The sequence below is a fragment of the Pleurodeles waltl genome, chromosome 1_2, assembly GCF_031143425.1.
Source record: "Pleurodeles waltl isolate 20211129_DDA chromosome 1_2, aPleWal1.hap1.20221129, whole genome shotgun sequence".
NCBI lineage: Eukaryota > Metazoa > Chordata > Amphibia > Caudata > Salamandridae > Pleurodeles > Pleurodeles waltl.
In genome coordinates this window covers 1,171,883,197-1,171,910,036 of record NC_090437.1, presented here as the reverse complement: position 1 = coordinate 1,171,910,036, position 26,840 = coordinate 1,171,883,197, and the positions used below count along the sequence as shown (strand labels likewise).

General features: G+C 43.4%; 1 protein-coding gene across 7 annotated transcripts in view; it reads right to left on the bottom strand.

Annotated features, from left to right (window-relative positions):
• SORCS2 (sortilin related VPS10 domain containing receptor 2) overlaps positions 1-26,840 on the bottom strand; it is a 1,939,515-nt gene that overhangs the window by 245,974 nt on the left and 1,666,701 nt on the right. For all 7 annotated transcript variants that reach the window (XM_069203288.1, XM_069203250.1, XM_069203258.1 and 4 more), the window contains exon 12: positions 12,610-12,686. In XM_069203288.1, coding sequence (XP_069059389.1) covers positions 12,610-12,686 — 77 coding nt within the window. The remainder of the gene's footprint in view (positions 1-12,609; positions 12,687-26,840) is intronic.

The window sequence follows — 26,840 nt, the reverse complement described above, 5'->3', positions numbered from 1 at the left end:
ATGACCAGTATAGCCTGCTACGGTGGGCTCTAAGGCTATTAGAACCCTCTGCTCCTACAGGGCAGAAGGTTCTAATCACTAAAACAAAGGCATCAGAGAGCTCAATGGGGTTAAACTCCCTTTGGGCTTCGTGAGGCCTTTGTTCACAGCAACAGCTGTGAACAACATTGGAATGTTGGAGCAGCCATTAGAAGCCCGGAGCATTCCATTGTTTTCAATGGAGCTCCCAACATTCCAATTTTCTAATGCTTTTTGTTGCTATTTTCACATGCAAATTTGACAAATTCATAACTCTAGTTTCCCTTATTGGTTATTTGCTGTTTCAATGTCATTTCGTTTATGAAAATGTACCCTATTTTTCTAAATTGGTTTGGGATTTTTCTTGCATTCTGTATTGACTTTATTACGAGTCTTTGTGATTGGTCCAATTTACGCAGCTCCAGAGATGTGTCAGTTCTGCTCAGGGCTGCGTGACATAGCAGAGGAGATGTGTCAGTTCTGCTGCATCCTCAGAGGCTGGCAAAGCATCTAAAGCCCACTTTCAAGAGTCAAGGACTGGGGTAGCACCACTTGGCAGGTAGACTCACAGATGGCAAAGTCCAGGTGCAGATGCAAGATTGTTGGAAGAGTGTTATGTCCCTGAGGCTTCAGATAAGGAAGGGTTCGGGGTTCTAGGGATGGAGGGCCAGTCCTTTTCATCCAGGCAAGAGGGCAGCTGGTGGCAGATGAACTCAGCAAAGCATAGTGCAGTCCAGCAGAGTGGCAGTCCTTCAGCAGCACAGCATATCTACTTTACATACTGCCTCTAGGTTTAGCCTATCTGCTTTATGCCATAGCTGCTAGGGTGTTGAGCTCAGGTTTATTTGGGTCACCTCCAAAAGGATTCTGATAATTATTTTAGTGGGTACTCAACCCTCAAATAAAACGTACATTTTTTGCACATTGTTAGAAATGTTTTTTTTGGCTGACAGTCAGGTTACCCCCTGTTCAAGCAAGGACCCTCACTCTAGTCAGGGTAAAAGAGAATCACCCTCACCCAAGCCCTGCTTACCCCCTTGGTAGCTTGGCACGAGCAGTAGGATTAACTTCAGAGTGCTAGGTGTAAAGTATTTATACCAACACACACAGTAACTTAATGAAAACACTACAAAATGACACAACACCGATTTAGAAAAATAGGAAATATTTATCTAAACACAACAAGACCAAAATGACAACCATCCACAATACACAAGTCAAGTTATCAATTAAAAAGCAAAAAGAGTCTTCATGTAGTTTTAAACACACACTAACACTGTTAGCGTGAAAATATACCTTGGGTGCATCAAAAATAACCCAGCACGGGCGAGTGTACATCAAAAAGGGCTTGCAATGCGTCAATTTCACTCACGAGCGACACCTTGCATCGTTTCTCCTTTCGTCGGGTCGGGCGCGTCGTTCCTTCGCTCTGCAGGAGAGCGATGCGTCGATCCGGTCAACACTCTGAGGTCCGGACAGGCCTTGCGTTGTTTTTACACAGCCAGCGGTGTTTGCGTCAGAAATCCAGCCGCATGATGATCCGAAAACCATGCAGCGCGGGTTGCAATCTCACCAGCCTCTGTCAGCAATGCTGGGCATTGTTTCTCCAGCTCCGTGCATTGATCTTCCGGTCCCGTTGCAGCCGAGCATCGACTTTCAGCTGCGAAGCTGGAGGTGCATTGATTTTTCAGCCGCAGATCAGAGTAGCGTCGATCTTTTCCCAGCACGACGTTCTGTTTGTGGATTTCTTCCTCTTAGGTTGCCAGCTTCTCCTTTCAGGGTCCCAGGAACTGGATGGGTACCACTTGGCAGAGTAGGAGTCTCTCCAGAGACTCCAGGTAATAGCAGAGAGAAGACTTTGCTGTCCCTGAGATTTCAAACAACAGGAGGCAAGCTCTAGATCAAGCCCTTGTAGATCTTCACAAGATGAAAGGCACACAAAGTCCAGTCTTTGCCCTCTTACTTTGGCAGAAGCCGCAACTGCAGGATAGCTCCACAAAGCACAGTCACAGGCATGACAGCTCTTCTTCCTCAGCTCTTCAGCTCTTCTCCCGGCAGAGGTTCCTCTTGGTTTCCAGAAGTGTTCGAAAGTCTGTTGTTTTGGGGGCCCTTCGTATACCCAATTTCTCCTTTGAAATAGGCCTACTTCAAAGCAAAGTCTCTCTTGAATGTGAAATCCTGCCTTGCCCAGGCCAGGCCCCGGATACTCACCATGGGGTTGGAAACTGCATTGCGTGAGGGCAGGCACAGCCCTTTCAGGTGACCACTCCACCCCTCCCTCCTAGCACAGAAGGCTCATCAGGAAATGCAGACTACACCCCAGCTCCCTTTGTTGCACTGTCTAGTGTGAGGTGCAACCAGCCCAACTGTCAAACTGACCCAGACAGGGAATCCACATACACAAATCAGTCACAGAAATGGTTTAAGCAAGAAAATGCTCACTTTCTAAAATTGGCATTTTCAAACACCCAATATTAAACTCAACCTTACTGAAAGATGTATTTTAATGTGAGCTCAGAGACCCCAAACTCCACATATCTATTTGCTCCCAAAGGGAATCTACACTTTAATCATATTTAAAGGTAGTCCCCATGTTAACCTATGAGAGGGACAGTCCTTGCAAGAGTGAAAAACGAATTTAGCAGTATTTCACTGTTAGGACATATAAAGCACATTACGATATGTCCTACCTACACTGCACCCTGCCCTTGGAGCTACCTAGGGCGTACTTTAGGGGTGCCTTACATGTAAGAAAAGGGAAGGTTTGGCCTGGCAAGTGGGTACACTTGCTAAGCTGAATTTACAGTTTCAAACTGTACACACAGACAAAGCAGTGGCAGGTCTGAGATATGATTACAGAGCTACTTATGTGGGTGGCACAACCAGTGCTGCATGCCCCCCATAGCATTTGATTTACAGGCCCTGGGCACCTCTAGTGCACTGTAGTAGGGACTTACTAATAAATCAAATATGCCAATCATGGATAAGCCAATTACATACACATTTTGTAAAGGAGCACTTGCACTTTAGCACTGGTTTGCAGTGGTAAAGTGCCCAGAGTAACAAAAACAGCAAAATCAGAGTCCAGCACAAATTAACAACCTGGGAAACAGAGGCAAAAATTTAAGGGAGACCACACCAAGGATGAAAAGTCTAACTTCTATGCTTGTGAACAGGGCTGCAGTGTCTAGGGCCTCATTTTGAGTTTGGTGGCCGGAAAACTCCATCTGTCAGACTCCTGACAGGGTGGCTGCCCCCTATGCAGTGACCACCCCACCGGAGTCATTAAGAGTTTTTCGCTAGGCCTAAGAGTTTACGCCCACTGGCCTAGTGGGAAACAAGCTACAGCATTGTCTGCGGCTCGTAATCTAGTAGGCGGCAATGCTGTAGCCAGCAGGGTGCACCAGCACCCTCGCAGTGTTCACTGTCTGCAAAGCAGACAGTGAACGTTGCGAAGCTGCTGGGCACGGGGGCCCCTGCGCCTGTTCTCTGACGGCCTTTCCATGATGCTGCTACCACCATGAAAAGACTGGCAAAGAACGAAGTCGTAATCCGCATGGCAGCGCTGCTTGCAGTGCTGCCCTGGTGGATTAGGATCTCCACCACCGCAAGACCACCGGGATCCAAAATCCTGGCGGGGCATGTGGTTGGATCACCAGGGTTTTTATGTAGCACTCAGGCTGCCACATCCACAGTGGTCCAGACCGCGAGTGTGGTGGTCGTAAGACCGCCACACTCGTAATGAGGCCTCTAAGTGTATGTGTGTAAGGGCATCTCTTAATAAAATCGACACATTCAAGTGCAAAGCTGCTTCAAAACAACCTTTAGTTATCTAGAAAGCATTTTAAGCATCAAAGCTGCATTCTTCACTAAACTTGTCTAACATACTAATATATACTTTAAATAGAAAAACTCCAGGAATAAAAGGTTCATACTTCACTTCAGGAAACATTGTCACCAATACCCAGATGAAGTAACTCTCACAGTAATTTAACACAGCAACTGGGAACATATGACTCCTCAGTTCCTCTTGAAAAAGGCAATTCATCTTGAAATTTCGTTTATCCGACTTCCTTGTAAGGCATTAATCTCAGTATGTAATTGTTATTCTTTAAATACATGATTAATCATCAGGCAGACTAAATGAAGCTGTCTGCAAAACAATGAATAGCCCAAGGAACCAATTGGTTTACGCGCCAAGCTAGGGTAAATTCAGAAATAAATGAAACAATTTAGAGCCCCGAGGAGCAGTGGAACAATGTTAATTATACATACATCAAATTAAATGGACCTTAAGGTTAACATTTGTTTTTATCAACAGATGATACTGAAAACCTTGGCAAAATATTGATAAATGTATTTAAAAAAAATGGAGATCTAACAATGCTTAGGTCTTGATTATACGTGGGTAGAAGTAAACTCCAGTCCCTATGCATATTCTTGTTTTTAGAGGGATCGGAATTCTGAGAACTGCAGTAAATATTAAACTCTCAAAATGTTCTTAGGAAAATGTCGTCTCTTTGGAGTACCCATAATGTCTACTTTTCAGAAATGAATGGTGTGTGGGGCAATTTTGGTTATTGGAATTCCTCAGAACACATTTCAGGCACAACAGTTGTCAACATGGCCCACTTTTGGCCACACCGTTTCCCATATGATAATTTCAATCGCCACAAGCTGTGTGCCATTTTATTGGTCTTGTCATTAATTTCTAATAGGAAACTACAGTGGGTTTAGGCGCACGCACATGCATGGAGGGGAAAAATGTTTTTTCAACAATATTTTGCAATTTTGTGGGTAAGCCACTTTTGGTATGGAAAACTACAATGACTGTCATGACTCACACTTACTCACATCGCTGCAGCTGGCTTCTTTTAAAACATGTTTGTTATTAGATCATGTGGGTACACTGGACTAACATTGCAAATCTGTAACTTTTAAAATTTGAGTGACAATCGTGAACCCTAAATGAACTCAATATGTGGCAATCATTCCTTTACTGTAAAACTGGGTACTGTTTTCATTTGGAGGATAGAGGACAATTACTCACTGGTAGTGGTGGACTTCAGTGGTTTTCCAGAGATAAATGTGATGTAAGTGTGTGGTTTTGCAGTGTTCTGCAGGTTGCCGACATATTCTGCCTCAGTATTTTGTCTAGCACAGGCTTCTCCAACGAGTAGCATGCGAGCTACTGATAGCTCCTCAACTATCTAAAAGTTGCTCTCCTGTGCGCAGCACTATCTATTAAATTAGATGATTTTGCGCGGCTGAATTACTATATGCCTATCAAAATTAAAAGCAGATATTTAAGGCAAAATGTGTGTATTTTAAGAACTCATAAGCTGATGTTTGGAGACAAATTACTTGACTTTCCAAAATATATTTAAAGTGGAGAATTAAGTGACAAGTAGAGAAGACATTATTATTATTATAACCTTGAATGTCTATTTTTTAATACATTGATTTGCTTTGTTATTCTAGGCTATAAGAAATTGGGCTACTGATTGGTGGGGTGTCAAACCTTTCTCAAGCAGCAACAACAAATCTTCTCAGGGTGAATTCACAAGCAAACCCTAAATTAACCTGTGCTCAACCCTCATGTACCTTGGCACGGAACAATCAAGCTTAATTCAGAGACAATGTGGAAAGTATTTGTGCAACACTCCAAGCAGTATCACAGTGAAAATACCCCACAAAAGAACATCACAACATTATTAGAAAAGTAGAGTGATTTTTATCAAATAAAACCAGGCCAAAACAACCAAAATCCTACTAGTAGAACTGAAGATTTTGAATTTTAAAGTTTTTAGAGAAAATAGCTCCAAAAAAAGCACCAACTGTAGATATCTGGATGCGCTGGAGCAGGACAAGATCAAGGTTTAGGCCAACTGCGAAGGAGCGCAGCCCAGCTACGGAGACCGAGTTAGGCCCACCGAACAGAGTATCTTAAATCCTGGTCTGTAGAGCATTGTGTGGATCCTCAGAAATGGGTTGCAGGGCTAAAGTGATGTATCTGTTCTGAGATGTGACAAGGCTGCGGTGCGCTGCCCTGTTGTGTCAATGCCGAGGATCCTGTGGACGATGCAAAGTCCAGAGTTCGGGATGCATCACAAAGTCTGGGCTATGTGTCCTCTCCATAGAGATGTGCGGGCCTGCACTGTGATGCATCGCAAATCAGCAGTTCTGAAGGTGATGCAGGCTGCGGCACCAATGCAAGTCTTTGGGATCGGTCCAATTCACGCAGCTCCAGAGATGTGTCAGTTCTGCTCGGGGTTGCGTGGCATAGCAAAGCACATGTATCCGTTCTGCTGGATCCACAGAGGCTGGCAAAGCACCTTAAGCCCACTTCCAAGAGTCAAGGACTGGGGTGGCACCACTTTGCAGGGTAGACTCACAAATGGCAAAGTCCAGGTGCAAATGCAAGGTTGTTGGAAGCCTGTTATGTCCCTGAGGCTACTGATCAAAAGGCCAGCCAACTAGCCCATGGAGTCACTCTGGGTTCCGGGTTCTAAAGCTGGAGCTCCAGTCCTTTTCATCCAGGCAAGAAGGCAGCAGACAGCAGGTAGCAGATCAGCACAGCAAAGCAGTGTGCAGACTTTGGAGTGACAGTCCTTCAACAGCACAGCAGTCCTCCTTCCTGGCAAAGTATCCACAGGTCCAGAAGTATACTGAAGTGGTAGTGTCTGAGGTCCAGTATTCATACAAAGTTGTGCCTTTGAAGTAGGGGAGAAGCGTCCCTTTCAAGTCCCCAGGCATGCTGCATTCCCTGTCCTTGCTCCAGACTAACTAAATGGTGTATGCAGCCCTTTGTTTGGAGGCAGGACACAGATATTCAGGTGCAAGTGGGACTGTGCTCAGCTCTTCCATAACCATTCTGTCAATAATGGCCTGTCCAAACCTAAGCTCCCTATTGTGTGTGGCTGAATAGGAGGACTACACAAAGCTCAACTGTCGGCTACCCACAGACAGGTGACCAGAGAAAGGCAATATGCGCTAAATGGTTAAGGCAAGAAAATGCCAAATTTCTAAAAGCGGCATTTTCAGAATTGCAATTTAAAATCTGACTTCACTTTAAGTTTAGATTTTAAATTGTGGTTCCAGACAAACCAAACATGAACTAGTTATCTCTTCACATTTGGAAAGTACACTTTTAAAATGTAATGCTACAACTGCAATATGATCCTATGGGAAAGATAGGCCTTGCAGTAGTGAAAAACGAATTTGAGTGTTTTCCACTATCAGCACATGTAAAACTTACAACGTACGTCTTGATTTTAAAATACACTGCACCATACCCTCTTGGCTGTCCAGGGCCTATCTTAGGGGCAGCTTATGTGTATTAAAAAGGAAGGTTTAGGCCTGACAAAAGGTTTATTTTGCCAGGTTGAAATGCAGTTTAAAACTCCAAATACAGGATCTGCACTGGCAAGCCTTTGACATGCTGAAAGGGCTACTTACGTGGGTGGCACAACCAATTTTGCAGGCCCACTAGTAGCTTTTAATTTGCAGACCCTAGGTACATAAAGTACCACTTTACTCGGGATTTATAAGTAAATTAAATATGCCAATTGGGAATAAGCCAATATTACCATGTTTAGAGAAGAAAGCACAAGCACTTTAGAACTGCTTAGCAGTGGTAAAGTAGACAGCCAAAACGAGATTAGAAAAATGGAGAAGGAAGGCAAAAGGTTGAGGGGATTAGCACCCTAAAACTGACAGGTCTAACATATGTGATACAATATCGTGGAATAAAAACAAACAGCGGGTATACGACTTCCTACGTTTCAGTGAAAAACATGTGTTAAGAGTACATTAACCTGAGGGTCACTTGTTACACTTTCCTACTTGAAAAGCAATATCAGTTTACCCATGTGAGATTTCATTCATACTGGATCACCTCCATGGAAGTAAGTCCCTCATGCATGCAACAGTGATACAAGAGCAGCATCACATTTGATAGCACAGAATGGAGCAGGTTGTTTATTCTGGAAAATAAATATGAACTAAGGGGACAAATAACAATGCAGTCAAGAGCTGTGCAGTTTGGTATACCAAGTTTACAATATATTTCTAGGCTCAATGGGCCAGACATACAAAGCCTGTTTGCATTTCTTAATGGTCCAAATTGCTATTTTGGGCCGTTAAGAATTGCAAACTGGGCTTTTCTTATGTACAAAGCACTTTAAGGAATTGCATATTGTGATTTCTACCCTGTTGAAATTGCAATTTGCGTTCCCAGAACAGGAAATCCCAAAAAGGGATTTCCTATTTGCTATTCCTAATCTGATGTACCATGCACTTCCTAAATGTGACTTGGCCATTTAGGAGATGCAATTACCATTGACTTAAAGTTAAATGGTACGAGGTGCCATTTCAAAGAAGCACCCCAAAGTCGTTTTTTTAAATTGCAATAGAGCACACACGTGCCAATTAGGCATTTGTGTGGTTTACAGGTGCACCCCTATTTTTGGGGTGCACCAAGAGGGATCTTTTGCTCATAGCCATTCCTGCTTTTGCATTTCCTAAATAGTGATTTCCTAATAAGAAATCTCTATTTAGGAAATGCAAAACTGGCCCGTTGACTCAAATGCAATGGGATTTCTTAATAAAGATTTCCTAACAGCAATTCCTACTTTGTAGGAATCGCTATTAGGAAATCTGTATCTTAGTACATTACATTTTGCATTTTTTTATGTAGTCGCTATTTAAGAAATACAAAATTGCATTTTCGTAAATCTGGCCCAATGTCACTTGTTTCAAAAGCCCTGCTCAGTGAGTGTGACTGAAACAATGTTACTTACAATGTATCCAGCCTGTGACAGTGTGTGTTGGCACCATTTACAGGTTTTTTTCGAAATAGTAAGCAACACAATAGAACATATCTTGAAAGAATTAGATGAGAAATCACGTGAGCTCCTTTGACAAATTCTAATGCATGATTTCATCATCAGCAGATATGATGCTATTTAGCAAGCAGGCAGAGTCGAAAATCTCAGATTTGTTTGCATTGGTTTTTTTTATGAAGTCCGTTTTAAAGTCTCTATATCGGTAGTGCTCATCTCGTAATCAGAAAGTGCTATTACTGCCTCCATCAATCAGTTATTGCACGCTTCAGTCAGCTGCCAGTTAATAGTGCCTCACAGACAATCTCAGCCAGTTTATCATGGACCGTCCCCCTCAGCTAAGTAATATATCATTCTTGGTTGTCTAGCAACTTTATGAAATGATCTCACCGCTCTGCTTTGCAAAATGTGTGGGGTTAGTGGCATCAAACTGCCTCGACTTTTATTCAGAGACATGCTCAAGATGATGTGCCCCAGGCAATAACTCCTCCTTAAAATGCGTTTCTGGTGCATGGTGCCACAGCTCTTCTAAGAGGCAGTAATCACTATAGATCGCTTCATAGTTCTGCTCTTGAATTTGTTGAGGCCGATCGCTTCATAGTTCCGCTCTTGAATTTGTTGAGGCCTGACACGAGTTCTTACAATGTGTGATGAAATAAAATGGCAGACCTATGCTTCCAGGTACAACGACTGGCCAAATCGCTGCTGATAGGAGCACCCATGTCTTGAAGGACCAGGTTTAATAATTTAACATTTAATTGTTGAGTGTTTATCATGTCTACCTGGCAATAAAAGGGCTGCAGAACAAGAATATAATGCTTGGGAGATTTAAATGGCTTATTTATTTGCCATAGAAATTTACCTAACAATCACATTTGAGCTGTAGGCAATGTCACTAAAGGTATGCAGAAGCCTTCATACAATGATGTCATACACTGAAAAACCTTTTCTGCCATTCTTACCAGGCATCCAATCATCTGTTGGATACCTGATTACTTCTCTTCATAGGTGGCTTATCTTTAGGAATGCATTTATGTAGCCATGTGTTGTGTTTTCTAAGGCCAAACATGTGGCCCTGTTCATACATTAGAAAGCGTTGTTACTGTGGCTAGGTGTATTGAGCCACCACATAGAAAAATCTAGTCAGGTTTTCTGGATATCCCATGTGAATATTTATAAACTGAATTTACATAGAACAGAGACGATTTGCCTATTTGTTGGCCATTCTGAATACCATAACAGATTTTACTATTTTTGGGTTAATACGCCTATTCCTATTCCTTGCACATTGCTGATAATAAAATATTGTAGTATGTGGCAAAGCTTTCTTGGCAATACATGTTGGTAATGCATGCATGTTACATACAAGGTAGGCCTAATAAGGTATAAAAAAAAAAGGCAGAAAAGAGAAAAGTTAGACACATATAGCAGATGCTGAGTGGGGTGTTCTGGAATCATATTCCAACTCCCGCAAAACTAATATAACTTGCCTGTAAATTACATGATACAGACAAGTAATTATATGACTGCAGGTACTTGTGAAGAACATTATTATGATTGCTTAGATATTAGTTTAGATCACCATATTTCTGATACGTATGTTTTACAATTGATTTGTGCATAGTAAATAACCAATCATTGCAAAATATAAATCATTGTGGGTGTCTGCTGCCTTAGGTGGCCAGGGTGGGCTCTACTCCATAAAAAGGTGAAAAGTAGGAGAGCGTGAAGCAGGAATGATGTGAGTGGTAAAGGTATGAAGAGGAGTTGGAGTAAAAGATTATGGAACGAAGAAAAAAGTAGCACATACAGTGATTCAAAACAGGAGCTGCGAAAGGAGAAAGAGAGAGAATGAGGGAACTGGCTGTAGAGTTAGCACTGTTAGGCCATGGAGAGAAGTACAGAATAGTGGTCATAGATTATAAAAAGGCGGGAAAAGGAGAGGGGAGGGATGGGATGTGCTTGCGGGCAGCACAGCCCAGAGAACAGAAGTTCCCTGCTGGTACTCTCAATTTCTACTCACATAACAAAAATGCATGAAGTCTTGCCTGGAGTCAAAAGAAATTCTTTCAGCGATTTGCTAAGGAGATGGTAACAATTTAGGAATAGAATGGGTAGGTAGAAGATGAAATTAACACTTCAGGTTAAAGGATCATTATGTCATTGCTCTGATGATGTTAGTTAGAAGTGGTATGTTAGTAATGACAGACGCTCTACTAACTATGAAGCAACTTTCGTTTCAAAAGCACTTTTGATTACAGATCTGCTGTCATCCTGGTTTGTCCTTTCAAATTGTTGATGTTGCTACAGTGAAATTAGCTTTGTGTGTTAGTTTTTTTGTTTTATAAGGTGTGTGTGTGTGGAGTTGATCCTGCGGAAAAGCATCGTGTCCTCTCTAAAGACTGCATTTCAAGAATACCTCCGCCATGTAGTGTGGTTATGAACTGAACAATTGATATCCAAAACCAGCTCCAAGTGAACAGTCCAAAACAGAAGCCTCCAACTTCCGGTCACAAAAGGAATATGAGCCTTGTTAACAAGGAGATGACACACAAAATAGATTTTGTGTGAAAAGCATTACAACCCTGTGCATCATGTGTTCTCTGCTGTGATGAGTGTGCAGGCTGCAGGTTGCAGTTTTACATCTGGATAGAGTCGACTCAGCCCTTCATGCTTCTGAGGTGCGAAAACTAAGCACAGCTGGGCTGGGTGATAATAATACCTGTTATGTAAAGTATTAAAAATGGCGCATCTGTTGTATCAAGCGCTACATACAACTAAGGGCCTGCTTTAGAGTTGAGCGGACGGTTGGTCCTCACAAAGGTGATATCCCTCCGCCTATTACAAGTGCATTATATCAACCGGCGCATGTAATAAAGCAAACAGGAAAACCGTCACATTTGAGACAGAGTAACCCGTCCATCAAACTCTAAATCAGGCCAGCAGTTGGCATTATTACAATCATCCCCACTTTTTAACAGTTCAAGCTGATTCCTCCAGTTTCGAAACTCTTATTGAAACCGTTCCAAGTTCTTTATTCCAGCAGAGCCTGGAGCCTGTTCTTAACATAATAGTTTATGTTCTATGAAAGTAAATGGTTTTCAAAAACGTATCTACAATTTTACAGAGGAAAGGGCAATTTGCCTTTGTTTGAAAACAGCCGTGATTCAAGGTTTTGAAAGTGTCACAATCTTCATTTCAAGTTCACATGACGACTATGACAAACGAAAGGGCACAATGCACAAAGTCGGCGTCTGTACATGTTGTGCACTGCACAGTGCCTAGAGGGCAGACGCTATTGTTTGAAATGAAACGTTGTGGGTGGAGTATTAGACATCCACACCGAATGTGCTGCTGGTTCTTTGTGCACACACAGGCACGCGCCCACAGACTTCTGACAGTGGCGACCTCATAGTGCTATTGACACCAAGTTGTCACAGCTTGTTTCATCTTTAATTCAAAGTGCCCAGTTTATCAACACCGACAAACCCAGTCACATGGCGTATTAACTCATTATCAAACATATTACGTTACTGAACGTAGGTAATTCGACAAACTAGCTGGAGAGGTCGGTCGCCTGTGGTGTAGCGCTAAACTGAACATATCATTAGAGACAAATAAGCCGCATTGAAGCACCAGGCAGGCCTTGACGAGGAAGATGCATTTAGCGTGAACCAATCAGACACTTCGTGCGCTTTTACGTAAACACATGATAGAGAAGGTTGTGCAGTAATTAGTGAATATTTACCTGTCTCCAAGTATTTCCACAGTCTGATGTTATGTACATTTCTTCCTTGTACTCAACCAGTTGGGACCCCAAATTTCCTAGACACAAAGTGATACAGTAAAGTTTAAAGTTCAGTGGTGATTATTTCAGTGACACACATGCGAATCTTTCAGAAATGTCTCTAGTTATTTCAGTACAAGCTACAGCAAGCATAGTTTTTATGGGGTTCAGAGCACCCTTTTTAGCGTGCTATCTTTTACATTAAGTTTATAGCCTGCTTTATATTAAAATGGTCATTAAAGAGTATTTGAAACCCATCCCTGTAAGGTTCAGTCATGTGAAACATCCTGAGAATGAATGAAATAATAAACGTGGAACCAGTGCAGATGGGATCCCGGGCTGGTTGTTTAGGGGTCAAAGGGTCAGATGAGTGGTGGATGAGAGTAAATACATCAAGCTTTGGCTTAACTGTAAATCACATCGCTGTGTGCTATTAATGCAGCGCAGTGAAGATGAATTTGCTCTTACTGTGATGGATCACTTGCGTCACCGGAGCATCAGTCTTGTGCCACGGGTGCCCACGACATCTCAACTATCTATTGTTTTTATGGGCAGGCAACAGCAGGACTTCATTACAACACTACACGAAGCATACTCGAAAGTCAAGTTAATTCAGTGTCAGGAAAGATGTATGCACAGAAATATTGTATCCATCTCACCCTCCAGTAGGCATTTTTTCTATCCAAGCATCCTTTTTAGCAAATGGCTCATATGCGTGGTTTGGAACGAGTGACAACCCTCTAACTGGCACAATGGCTGGTAGTTTCCTACCTCAAGTAGGCTTTTGAAGAACAGAAGTAAATGTGTTTTAATAGAGCCTATTGATGGGGGTACACACCAAGCTTTGATAGTGGTTTCAGAGAAAGGTGATTTCAAAAGACACATACCTTCCAGATGGACAAAAAAAAAAGAGTGCAAGTATGCACATTCCCATTTCCTAAAGTGGTCACTGACAAAAGCACTTTTGAAAATCTTCAAGGAGTGGGGATGTTAAGGAATGGATACTTCAAGTAACTATAACTCGCGCCACCGCCATGCACAGTGCTGCTGTCACTGACATCAGTTCAGTTGTCATCAGTATGCTATCAATGGCATCACAGAACGTCACGAGTGCTGTAGGATGTGAGGACACAAGCAGTGCACATTGAGGAAGCAAGTTATAGGCACTTGAAATAACTGAGTTTGTTGAATTTAAGTGTTTTTGTTTCTGACATTTTTACCAAACTAGAACATCACTTTAACCTTTGTTTTTTTCAGTGAATTTCAGAGTTTTTTTTAAGTGCAAAGCAATAGTTTATAACAGCCAGACCCTGCGCCCAACCCCACCTCTCATGGGCAGCCAATCCATCAGTCACATATGTCTTTCACCTGCTCGCGGCAACTCACTGCAGACACAGGCCCGCTCCCTTTTTTTTAAAAAATCAATCCGAAGAGACTCTCGCGGAAGGCAGCGCTTCAACCTGGGATCGCAGAAACCCAAAGGGGAGGCCCTCTGAGACCACCCCAGTCCCCCATAAGATCCAGAGAATCAGGGTACCTCTACCTTGCTTTCTTATATGTATTTTGTTTGATTTACAGGACGCAGGGAGCAAGTCCCTCTGCCCTGAAATGGCGGCTGGAACATTACTCTTTATGCTGCCGGCCAGTCAGATTACAAAGAGTGAGGCAGCCAACAGGAAAAATGCCCTCTCAGCCACTCAGCTCGCTCTAGTAGTTGAAGTAAACTCCTGCAAACCCAACTGTCTAGACATACAAAGTGTGTGGTCAAAATGGCAGTGGTACCAAAATATCATCCAAATATTGCCTGACATATTTATCATTAGCTAAATTATCGCCCACTTCAGAATTGCAGTGGCCTAAACCTTAATCAGGCAATTCCTCATGGGCTGCTCCGACAGGTTAGTTTGGGAACCTGTTTTGTGGTTTCTTGGGCCGGTTTTTACTTTCGATTTCCCTGCTATTAAAACAAACACTGCGTGCAGCAAACGCAACGCATGCAGTCTTCCATAACTTGTAAAAACACGTATACGGGGTAGCCTTACAAGTTCACAACTTCCTCAATTTGCTGCATGTTTAGCTGCCTGACTCACTAATTGGGGCCACTTTTGTTTTGTTGCTCTGTATTTTCTGTCCCAGTCGGACCCTCGGCTCCTTGGAATTAATTATGTTATATATACACAAAATGGGATTCACTGCTGTAAAAATATATGTGATATGAGGTGTATGTTGAATGTATTTCCTTATTCTGACATACAACCGAAGTAATTAACAGTCTTGTATTCAACAACCCTCCTATGCGGAAGCAAAGTTCCATTGCAAGAGTTAGTCCCATATTTATACTCTTTTAGCGCCGCATTTGCGTCATTTGTTGACGCAAAAGCAGCGCAAACTTACAAAATACAATTGTAAAATGACGCAAATGCGGCGCTAAAAAAGAATAAATATATTCCTTAGTGCAGTGGTTCCCAACCTGTGGTCCGAGGACCCCTGGGGGTCCGCGAAGCCTTCTCAGGGGGTCCGCGACTGCTTAGAAAATTAAAAAATATTAACAAATATTGAAAAATTAGGTCCCCAGCTTCCAGCAATGACTCAGGCGGGGGTCCTCGGATTCCAATGATGATTCAGTGGGGGTCCCTGGGTTCCATTAATGTTAAAGTGGGGGTCCACATAAATCAAAAGGTTGGGAACCACTGCCTTAGTGTTCTATTTTTGTGTACTGCATGTTTCTTTCGATGTGACAGCAAGTGGTAAATGACATCCTTAAAGGAAGCAAACTGTCAAACTGATAGTCCCTTTACAATGCACTAAAGAGGAAACAAGCTCAAATTGCTTCTGAGTGAGACACCTCTCCAACATCAATTGCCTTAAAAAACGACACGTCAAACCTCTAAAAGCAAAACATACGATTAGAAACAGTATTCTTTAGAGGGGAAGACAGAATGACTACTGCCAAGGAGCCGAGGGTATTGTGTTCTTCCTGACGCACAATGAACCAAGAACACAGCCTGGGCTGTTTGCTTACAATAAACACAAGTTTAGATACCTTTGCGCTTTGATAATTGCTGTGAAAGAAACATGGGACCTGTCGTGAAGAGCTGCACGACACAGTGCAGAGCTATGGGCTTTTATTTTTATTTTTGTGGGGCCATATCATTACCTTCTCTGCTGCCTCAGCATACAGCCAGTGCCTGCTTTTATGCACCTGCAGCATGTAAAATACCTTTATTTAACCTGAGGTTTCTCCGAGTTAGAGCTTCATTTTCAGACAGTGCAGCTCATTTAGAGTGTGTAAGGTTTGCCTTTTCCTGAGCTGTGCCTTCTAAAATAATGCACTAATTCAGAGAAATAAGTGTGCAAAGGTTTGCCTCTTTTTGAGCTGTGCTTCCTAAATTAATGCACTCTCCCAGAGAAACAATGGGATAAAGGAATTGATTGTGCACACTGAAGGCGCTTAAAAGGAGGCCCTCCTTCAGTAGCACACCCATCATGATACGCCCGAAATTCCGAAGATGACACACGGATTTAACACAGCACAATTTGGAAACAGAGAGCGGAAATCTGTTTCCGACTTGTACTGTCTTTGTTATATGAATGAACTCAGAGAAATTCTGAGCTATATGTATTACATTTAGACACCTCAAATGTAAAAAAACATATGCTTGGCTTTGTGCTGCGCCAGCGCAGCTGTTAATGCTAAGGCTCAGGGACTGTATTCTTTCTTTCATTCCCTGGCTTATTGGCAACTTCAGTTTTCTTACTGTTATTGTAAAGGCATGGCACCATTTTAGTTCAAGGTACGAGCTGTACCTGTTGGACCTGGCTCCCTCTACTGAGTCACCCCCAAACTTTTCTTTTGCCTTCACTTCTCCTGTTTTCTGAACCTGTTTTACTTGGCTTTTAGGACTCTGTGCACTTTACCACTGCTAACCAGTGTCAAAGTGCTTATGCTCTCTCATTTAAATATGGTAAAATTGGCTTCCACCCAAATGGCACATTTAATTTGCTCGTAAGTCTCTAGGAACATGGTAGTACAGGCACTCAGGGCCTGTAAATTAAATGCTACTTTTCGGCTTGCAGCACCTATAGTACCATCCACTTAGCCCTTTTAAAAAGGTCTTAGGTCTGCCTTTGCTGCCTACGTGCCTATGTTTGAAGCTGACAGCCTAAGCACTTTGGCACTGGTTAGCAGAGGTCCTAAGGCCAACAAAAACAAGATTGGCAAAAAATCAGGAGGAAGGCAAAAAGGTTGGTGGAAAACCACCCTAAAGCTGTATGGAAATGCCTCTTTTTGTGTGTTCACACCCATTTTTTATGGACTGATGCTATTGGTTTTTGTTTAAAGTGCTTTTACTTCTAACTGGCAACTTACCTACACGAAGTGTACCCAAGGCCTGTAGGTTAAATGCCACTAGTGGACCTCAGTACCTATTGTGCCATCTACTATTAATATTTACTGAATACTAAGGAAAATGTATTAGATTGTGGTGGAAAGTAAGAAAGGGGTGAAAAGCTCAATGTATGTTATGGCTCTTAGGCAACTCAGAATAATTTCATGCAATGTGAATGGTTATAATAATAGAGTGATGTTGAAGGCAATGCTTGCCTAGTTCAAATCTCTACAGGCAAATAAAATTCTACTTCAGGACACGCAGACAACTATAATTCTACTTCAGGAGACGCACTTGAAGAATGCCCCTTCCCCCCTCCCCGAAAGTTCCTGGTTTCCTGCAGCACGCTTTTTATGCTTATTCTAGCACAGCTATCAGGGGGTGGCTAACCTGGTGGGTTAAGAATTGCAATGTGAGATCCTCAAGATACATAGGGATCTGAGGGCCAGATGGATTTGGGCGAGAATGAGGATTTCAAGCCAGGTCTGTAATTTTATAAACTTCGATGGCCACTTTAAGGATTCGTCACAGACCCTTGAATCACTGTACAACTTCTCAAAAGAAGAGTCAGGTCCTCTGGTAATTGGTGGAGATATTAATATTCTTCCAAATACAGCTTTAGATTCTTCTAGGTTCAATAAACCACAAAATAGGGGAAAATCAATCAAGCTTCCGCACACATTAGTGCATGAATTTGATTTGGTACATCCTTGACAGAGTGATCATCTCAAGGAAAGATCTTATACTTGTCACACCAAACTATTTAACTCATTCTCAAGTATCAACTTTTTTCTAGCATTCAAAGGGCCCAGTCAGAGATAATTCTCAATCCATTCTTGGATCACTCAGTAATTTCTTTAAGTCTTCTATTAACAGGCCATCAACATAAGAGCCCAAAATGGGTGTTCGACACATCACTGCTAGTAAAGGATCAGTGGGTGACACAAATGCGTCAGGCTTTGGAGACCTTCCTAGAATGCAATATAGACACAGCTTCTGAATTTGCAGATTGGGGTGCCCTGAAGGCTTTTTTTTTAGGGGAGAGGTAATAGCACTCCAGGTGGAATTAAGGAAGAGTGAGAAGTGCAAAGTCCAGTCTCTTCAATCAGCTTTGAATCAGGCAATAACAACCAGGCATGTAAGCAGAGTGGGGGAGCAGGTAAATGTGGTGTTGGCACATGCGTGCATGAATGCAAGGTGAGTGGTGCATGTAAATAAAAAGAAAAAAAAAACACTTACCTTGCTTGCTGCACGATGTTCCACATCCTCCTCTCTCTGGTCTCCTCTCAGGATCCAGCAAATTCCCTTAAGCAATCCTGGCGCTGCTTTCATGCTGGTAACCAGCATGAAAAAAGTGTCAGAATTGGAGGGAGCAGCCTCTTTCAGCGGTCTTAAGAACACTGGAGGCCTGTGCTTTCTCTAACCCTGCTGTCTTAAGACAGCTAGGTTAGAGAAGTTTAAAGTGTGCATGTCTGGCTGGCCGTCACAAGACAGCCGGCCACAAAGACATTCACACTTTAAACTGTGCACAGCTCACTGTTGCCACTCAACAGCAGTGACCCAGCCCCGTCCTGAAACTCGGTTCAGGATGGGAGGATAGAAAATAAAATGGTAATAAATGAACTTTATTACCATTTTATTTTTCCTCTCTGTGGGGCATTTTAGGCAGAGAGGCGACACTTCTCTGCCCTAAAAGAAGAACCTCCGCTGATAATGACACATTTTACAAGCCCATTGCGCCATTTTTGTTTACGCTAAGGCTGCGTTGAGGAGGCCTTTTTCCCTCACCGAATTTACAAAGCGGTGCAATGCTTGTATTGCACCACTTTGTGAACCCCTGTGCCACATTATGCCTGCGCCAAGCATATTAGGGCAAATTTAAAAGCTCCTTGCACTTCCTCAATGCTGCCTTAGCATAATTTTTATGACTGGCGGCATTAAGGTGGCCATTCCCCCACACCATATTTACAAATGCATTGCATCACTTGGAAACCTCTTGTGCCACATTAAGCCTGCGCCAGACATAATGTATGCAAGGGAGGCGTTACCCCGCGGGGAGGCTCGAAAAAATGGTGCAATTAAATTAACGAGATTTCACTGTGCCATTTTTTCCATCATTTTTAATGCCTGCTCAGGGCAGGTGCAATCAGGTCAATGGGGACTGGCTACATATGATGTTTATATTTAGGTGCCTTAAATGTTTTGTCACTGTATCTTTGCTGAGGTAAGCCAAAGACTGGAATGCCTCATTCCTCCGGATGCATAAGGGGATTGTTTGGCATTGTGGTTTCCCCCTTAGAGATGAAAAAAGGGCAGCGTCAAAGGGTATTTATTTCAACACTAGGGGCTATATCATTAGTTTTGGCTAAGTGGAAGTCTGATTTGGTTCCCTCAGTTTTCCAATGGACTTCAAAGATGCAAAAAATGTGTATCAGAGAAGCTATTTATGCTAAAAGAGTGGGGTCAATTAGCATTAGACTCCAACTGGAGCCCGCTGAGTGTTCAAGCCCTGAGAATGAAGTGTGAAAACTGATTGTAGAGTTGAAACAATGAGGTCTGCGTGGGGGAAAATCTTACTGTTCCTCTGACAAGATGACTATTTGGGCAGTGTACAGGAACTTGATTGACTTCGAAGAGGCCTTCCCTGCCACAGGCAAATGTTAACTAACATGTGGACAGACCCCTTTGTTTGTACACCCAGTCAAGCAGGCTCCAATCTTAGTGGGGAGGGAGCTACTAGTTTGAAGTGACAATAGAGGAAGAGGTTACTCATTTCTCTGGCCAAAAATCTATAATGAGCACACAGGCTCTGGACAAAGGGAGAAGGGTTTCACCATCTTGGATTTAGGCAGGGAGGGGTACTGTACGATTGTTTGCAGTGGGGCACCCAGAAACTGCTACAAAAGTGGGTAAGGTAACCCTTGGAAACATTTGGTCAAGCAAGAGCCAGGACCCACAAGCTAGTGATAAGCATAAATATGGCACCCCTGGTCACCTTGTTCAGAACACTCTGAACTTGTGGAAGAACAGAAGAAGGATTGCACCTCCTATTTGAGACCTGTGAGGAGACCTGAAGGGCTGTGCCTGCTCCCACTTGTACCTAGGTTAAAGAAGTTATCTGACTTTCTGTTAAGCTACAGGGACACAATGAGATGAAGGAAGCCTTTTCCTGAAGAGGCCCAGCTAATAAGTTCCAACTGGGCCTGCCCTGGGCCCAGCTGATGGCTTCTGCTGGAGCTGAGCTAGTCTTGACCCCTAAGTGCTATTACTGGGGCTGTGGGCCCCTGAGCAGTGCCAAAGTGTACTCCTTCTTATATACTGAAGAAAAAACCTGAAACCTTTTTGGTTCCAATGACCTCCAGAGGACCGGAAGAAACCTGCCAAATCAATCTGACCAAGTTGTGTTGTTTGCCATTGGGTTAAAGATTCAGGTTCCTCCGACTTGGAACTTTTTTGCACCAACAAACCCATTTTAGTGGGACCTGAAGGACAAATTCTCTGGCCTTGTGAAGTCCTCCTTGGCTATAGCCTGCAGTCTTGCCTGCTAGAGGAATCTGAGCTCCAAAAAAAGTTCCTAAATCTGTCTTGGAAATTGGGTACTGGTTGAGGGAGGTCAAAGCTACTCATGAAGTAACTACAATCTCTGTTAGGGTGAAACACAAGCAAACCCCAAATTGACCTGTGCTTAACCCTCTGGTAGCTTGGCACCAAAGCAATCCGGCTTACTTGTGTAAATTACTTATGCACCATTTCAAACAGTTATAAAGTGAAAACACAACACAAAACAAATCCCACAACAATTTGGAAAAATAAAGAAAATTGAGTACACTGACACCAAAATCCAATCAGTAGAATCGGAGGTATGTAATTTTGAAAATAGTGCTTAGAAGCACAAAGTGGGAATTGTAGTTATCTTGCCATGCCGGATCGAGACAAAGTCCCAAATTCAGGCCAAATGCGATGGAGAGCGGCAGGATAAAGGGACCAAGTAAGGCCCGCTGGACAAAGTACCTTGAATCCTGGTTGCGAAGTGTTAAAGGATCCTGGGACGAGGATGTATTGCACAGCAGTGGTTTTGAGCAAGCTGTGGGCTATGATGCAGAATCCTGCGTCATCCTCAAGATAGCCTTGCTGAAGGGCTTGTGATGTGAAGGCCTGCGTCAAGGATATGTCATGCAGCAGTGGTTCTGAGGAGACTACAGGTTGCAATGTGAGGCCATGCATCAGGGATGCATTGCGCAGAGGCGCTTCCGAAACAAAGCTGCAAGGAGATGTGTCGCTTTGCATCACTTCTACCCCCAGGACCACAGCTGAGCTGGCAGAGCACCATCAGGTCCACTTCCAAGGGTCCAGGACTACGGTGGCACCACTTTGGGGGGGGGGGCAAGACTCACAGCAGTCTGAGTCCAGGTGCTGTTTTCAAGATTGTGGGAGCTTTTCTGTCCCTGAGGCTCTGCTCATAAGACCAGCCAACTAGCCCTTTGAGTCATTCTGGTAATCCTGGGTTTAAGATGCAGGTCTAGTCCCTTCTTTCAAGCAGCAGGGCAGTAGAGTGGCAGTCCTTCTTGCAGAGTAGCACCGTAGTCCATCTGAGTCTTCTACAGGTCCAGAGGTATACTGAAGGTTTGGGTATGAGGGTCTATCATTCATACCTGGTGCCAACTTTGAAGTCGGAGGATGTTCTGGATGTTTTCACCCCCAGAGGTGTTTGGAATTTTCTGCCTCCCTGTCCTGGCCCCCAGCTTGCCTGGGATCACAAAAGACTGGTATCAAACCCTTTTTGAGTGTGCTCAGGTAGAGCCTTTGTGATATACAAGTGTGGTAGGTGACAGCTCTCCCCTCTCATGAAGTCAGAATTGGCCCATCCTGCCAACACCTATTTTCCCTTTGTCTCACTGTCTGGCAGCAATACAGAAAGAGCAACTGACAGCTACACCTAGTCATGTTACCCAGGATACAGGATGCAGGCACCAAATGGTTAGGACAAGAAAATGCAAACTTTCAAAGAGTGGCATTTTCAGAATTGTGATGATTTTAAATCCGACTTTACCATTAACGAGGTTTTTAAATTACATTTCCATATACACCAAACTTAACCTATCACCTCCCAGTTGAAAGTTACCACACACTAAATGTAATAAGGGAACCCAATGTTATCCCAATGAGAGAGGTAGGCCACACAGTAGTGAAAAGTTAATGTATAAGTTCTTCATTACAGAGAGGATGAAGAACTTCTTGCAGAATGAGTCAAACAGCCATTATTGACTGCCTTGCTGACCCAGACATGTTTTGTTTTGACACATTATCATGGGGGTGGAGTGAAATTCTTAATGAAGATGAAGGTCATGGTCTCTAAAGTCTAGTAATGAAGGATGTTCTTGTATTTTATACAGTGCTAATGACAATTGACAATCAAGCAACTATAATTAGATGGTAGAGATGTGGTCCAGAGGATTAGCTGACAACTTTAGAATCCTGTGATGTGGGTTCTAATCCTGCTTTAGTATTTGATAGAAAAACATTTGAATGTGAGCAAAATAACCCCGGGTGGCTTAAACGGTAAATATGTGAAATGCAGTTGTGTAATTCAAAGTTGTACAACCATACTTTAATGACATACCTTCCCAGGTCATCAGCATCTGAGTGTGTGGGTACAAAGGGCACTTTTTTCCTAATTCAAATAAGTACTCTTCTAGCATAAGTAGAGTAAGAAGAGGCCATCCGAAATCCCACCCTTTTGGCCCCACTTCATTAGCTGCATGTTGCACCCGATACGTTTCTTGCAGTAAGGCTATATATTCTTGATAGCGATCTAGTTAGGCTAGCACCTGACATGTTTTCTTTGGGTTGTTAATCCTCCGTCGTTCTACGTCAATAGTGTTAGCGGAGCAGTGACTAAGCTAGTGTCAGTGCTCATGTTTCCTAAGTAACAACTCATGTGTTCTTGGCTTGAATAAGTGCCAAAACTTTCTCCATGTTGAGGAAGGATTCATTCGTATTGTGCAAGGTGTCTTTGACCGTGGATAGGCACTGCTCCGCCTCTGTCAAACTTGCTGCTTGCTTGTCCAGTTTAGTTGCAATGTGGTCTATGCGCAAATTCAGTGCATCAATTTATTAATCTATTGATTGCAAGCTCTGCTGCATGGCCATCAATGTGCTGTCCAGCGCTGTTTCCCCTGGTGTTGCGCATAATGTTCAGAGTCTGAGAGATCGTCTCGCTGCAGCTTGCCAGCGTGTTTAGATTCAAATGTGAGGCATGTTTGATGCTTGTCTGCTTTCCCCATAGCATAGATATAATGGTACCGCAATGTAGACCAGCGTGTCCTCAAATATGCAGTTTCAACTGGGTCAGCCAGCTAGGCCTTAGTGATGGTGTCCTGCACAGTCCCCTCATCATGAGTGGCAGGATTTTGCAGTAACAGATCTTACCGGAGCATCAGCTAGTGACTAGTGGGCTCTGCCACCGCAGCGCCACCACGGGGGCTGTTCGTCGGCACGCTGATAGGTTTGAAGTGTATACACGAGGGGGAGGTCAGGTGCCAGAAGCCTTGCAGTTTCTTATCAGAGGTGCTGCGTGATCCGCAGCATACCATGCTTCCCGCCTAAAAGGTCCACTGAGCGCGTTTAATCTGAGGTCCACGTGGGGCATAGCAGGCAACCTTGCTCTATCGCGGGACAATAGGTCTTGTTTAAAGAGACATCATAGTTATGCACAGGACTCTGTCATCCATCACAGTGGAATGTTATGGCAACCTACGCCACTAATGGAGCACAAAAGCAGATCACTTAGTAGCAGTAACTTGACACCATGTTCACATGTACGTAATGTATGTAGCCGCAGGGGTTCTGCACTCCGCTGGTGTCAGAGTCAATATCAGCTGGCTACGGAAGGCAGGCCTGTAGTGTCGTAGGGGTGGAAGGCCAGTCCTGCCATCAGGATGTGTAGGGTGAGGCCCAGGCTGTCTCTGTCAGGTCGCGTCTCAGCGTGGCCTTGTCAGTCTGTGCAGGCCGGCAAGCAGAGCAGTCCTCCAGTCGTCAGGAAATCACACTGCACCAAAAATGTCTCACCACACTCCAGTCTCTCAGCCACTACCCTCCTGCTCGGGTGGGAGACTCAGCGGCCCACACCTTTTGCGTCCTCCAGGCCAGCATAGGGCAAGCACCACCTCACGGCTCTGACGGCATCCCGGGCTGCCCAATACTCTGCATCGCCACCCCCCCCTCATCAGATGTCCTACCAAGGGAGCGCGGGACTGGCATGTTGTCTCTGTTAGGCCACAGTTCTGTGGATCTTACTGTGCTGCAGGTTTGCTGGTCTCACATTGGGATTGGTGTTGCACCATTACACAGTTGCTCATGGTGGCCAGCAGGCACTAGGCTACTGGGGCAGCCCCTCAAGGAATGTGTTTGTGAGTCCTCCCACTCTCCGCATCATCCCAACCACAGAACATGCTTAAATCAGGGCAGATAGGCAGCCGGGTGGAGGATATTTGTCAGATGTTAGTTCCCAATCCGCAGAGAGCTGCACTATAGTGCCACCATCTTGCATCGGGCTCTCTAGGCCACCCCCTCACAACAACTATACTTGAATATTGGTCTCAAGTTAGGCTCACATTTTTTAAATGCCATATTTGCATACTTTTATACATTATGATCCCTTTTGGAGTCCATGTAGGAAAGCTACAGTTAGCAGTTAGACTATGAAAAAGATAGGGTTGCCAATCAAGTAAATATGGCCACAACCATGGGAGTGTGCATGATGAGCTACCAGTATGATTGCAGAAATTTAAAATTAGTCTCTATCCAGGTGTTAACAGCTTGCATGATCTAAAGGGAACCATCAGATTAGGGAGAAATGGAAACAGAGATGACTAATGGGGAATCGGGGAGCATTATGTGTGAACTAGGGAATGTACTGAGAACAGTCAATATGAACTTTAACAAGAGGGCTATAGTGCAAGCCATGTGGCTTGGGGCAAATTAAAAAGAGTAAAAGTTGCAAACCCAAAAAAGACGAAAATGATCAGGTGACCTGTTGACCTCAGTTACTGTGGAGTAGAAGAAGGTATTAGTGCCATTTCCAGTGGGGGATACAGTTACATTGAATTTGGTTATTAGAATAGAAAATCCCATCATCAAATGACAGAATAAATCTGGTGTAGGAAACTTCATCATGAGTAACTTTGAGGGCGAGCATCTCCTGGATGAGGAAAAAAGGACAAAAAGGGACCAAGGAGGGAGAGACCCTGAACAGTCACAGAGACTGGAGGATCAACATGAAAACAGAGATCCACTGAAAAGAGTGGCCCCAGGCACAATCACAATATGTGTCAGGCCTCAGTCAGATGGCATAAGGTGAATATGAGCTTCACTACCCAAAGGAGGCTAGGAAACAATAGAATATCTGGCATGTATGAGTAGGTCATAATATCTCAAGCTGGTTGCAGGACAGGACCCACTTTCTGTGAAAGTTGAGAAGATTCTGAAGTCATATAATTTATTGGTGAGACAGATTAATCTCAGTCTAGAAGCCTCCAGAAACAGCTAATTATCTTGATGAAGAAAAGTGTTTGGAGCCACAAAGCCTGATGCAGATCACCCTCTGAAATTTGATAGCAAGACAAAGTTAGTTTTAAGTATGAAGAAGATCAGCTATATAGACTAACGTCTTGCTTTTTAGAAGTTTCATAAACACCATAATGTCCTCCAATTCAGTATTGAATTTGGATAGTGCATAGTTTTTTTAACCAAAATCTGGTGGTTGTCTTAGCCATCCTCTTCATCAAGTGTTTTGCCAGTTCAGTCCTGATGCTATTGGTTGGAAGCAATATCAGATAGTAGAGAAACCAAAGCAAGGTTTTAATTTGTTAAGTCCACTGACATGCAGATGATGAAGATTTTATAAATGCTTGAGTGTTGGCGGGAGAAAAGGTACGGAGTTGCTGCCTGCCTTCTTATTATGGTGTCAGAAAATAGAAACTATTTGGACGTTCTGATGGAGGACTTCTAAGTGCAAGGGCATGTTACAGCCACAAGATGTTATCCACCAGCAGGGCACAGCCCAGTGTGGGCAGAAGCAGCAAAATAGGACGGTGCAACAATTCCAAAGAAGGAGGGGTACCAAAAGAAAACACAAGGATAATTCATGGTTAAGAGTGTTGCAGTTAAGCTCCCTACAACAGCCAGTAAACCTTAGCAAGTGGTTGAGCTGTCTGGGCCAAGGGAAAAAAACTAGGTGAAACTGATCCAAATAGAATTGAAGGTTTGTGAAGAACTGAGGTTGCCACATACTTCAATCAGAGCTATTTACAGCAGTACAGTCAAGCTTGAGGTGCAGTCAACCAACAACTGTGCGTGGGTAGAATACAACATGAGGCATCGGCATAGCAAGTTTGAGGGTCTGCATATATAGTGACCACATGTTACACACAGAACCTTCTGCAGATGTAATTAATTGGGAGTGCAATTAAGAATCAGCCCTCTAAATAGGTGTGATAACTCAAAGGATGGGGGATTGGTGGGCAATGCAAGACGTCCACTGTTATGTCAAATCAGAAATGCATGGCCTCAGCCATATCATGCAAGATGATTCGCTGGTGCCAGATACAGATACATAACTTCAGTCCCAGTATGCTCTCCATCAAAGCATAGTTATCAATATTGGAACAGTACCTCATTTGCCAAGGGCCAGGCAGATGCTATGTCTCTCAGTTATAGAAGATCCTAATGTGCCCTCCTCCAGAACCACACAATGGTGTTTTAAACCATCTAATCTTCCTCATTTGTACATGACACCAAGAGGTG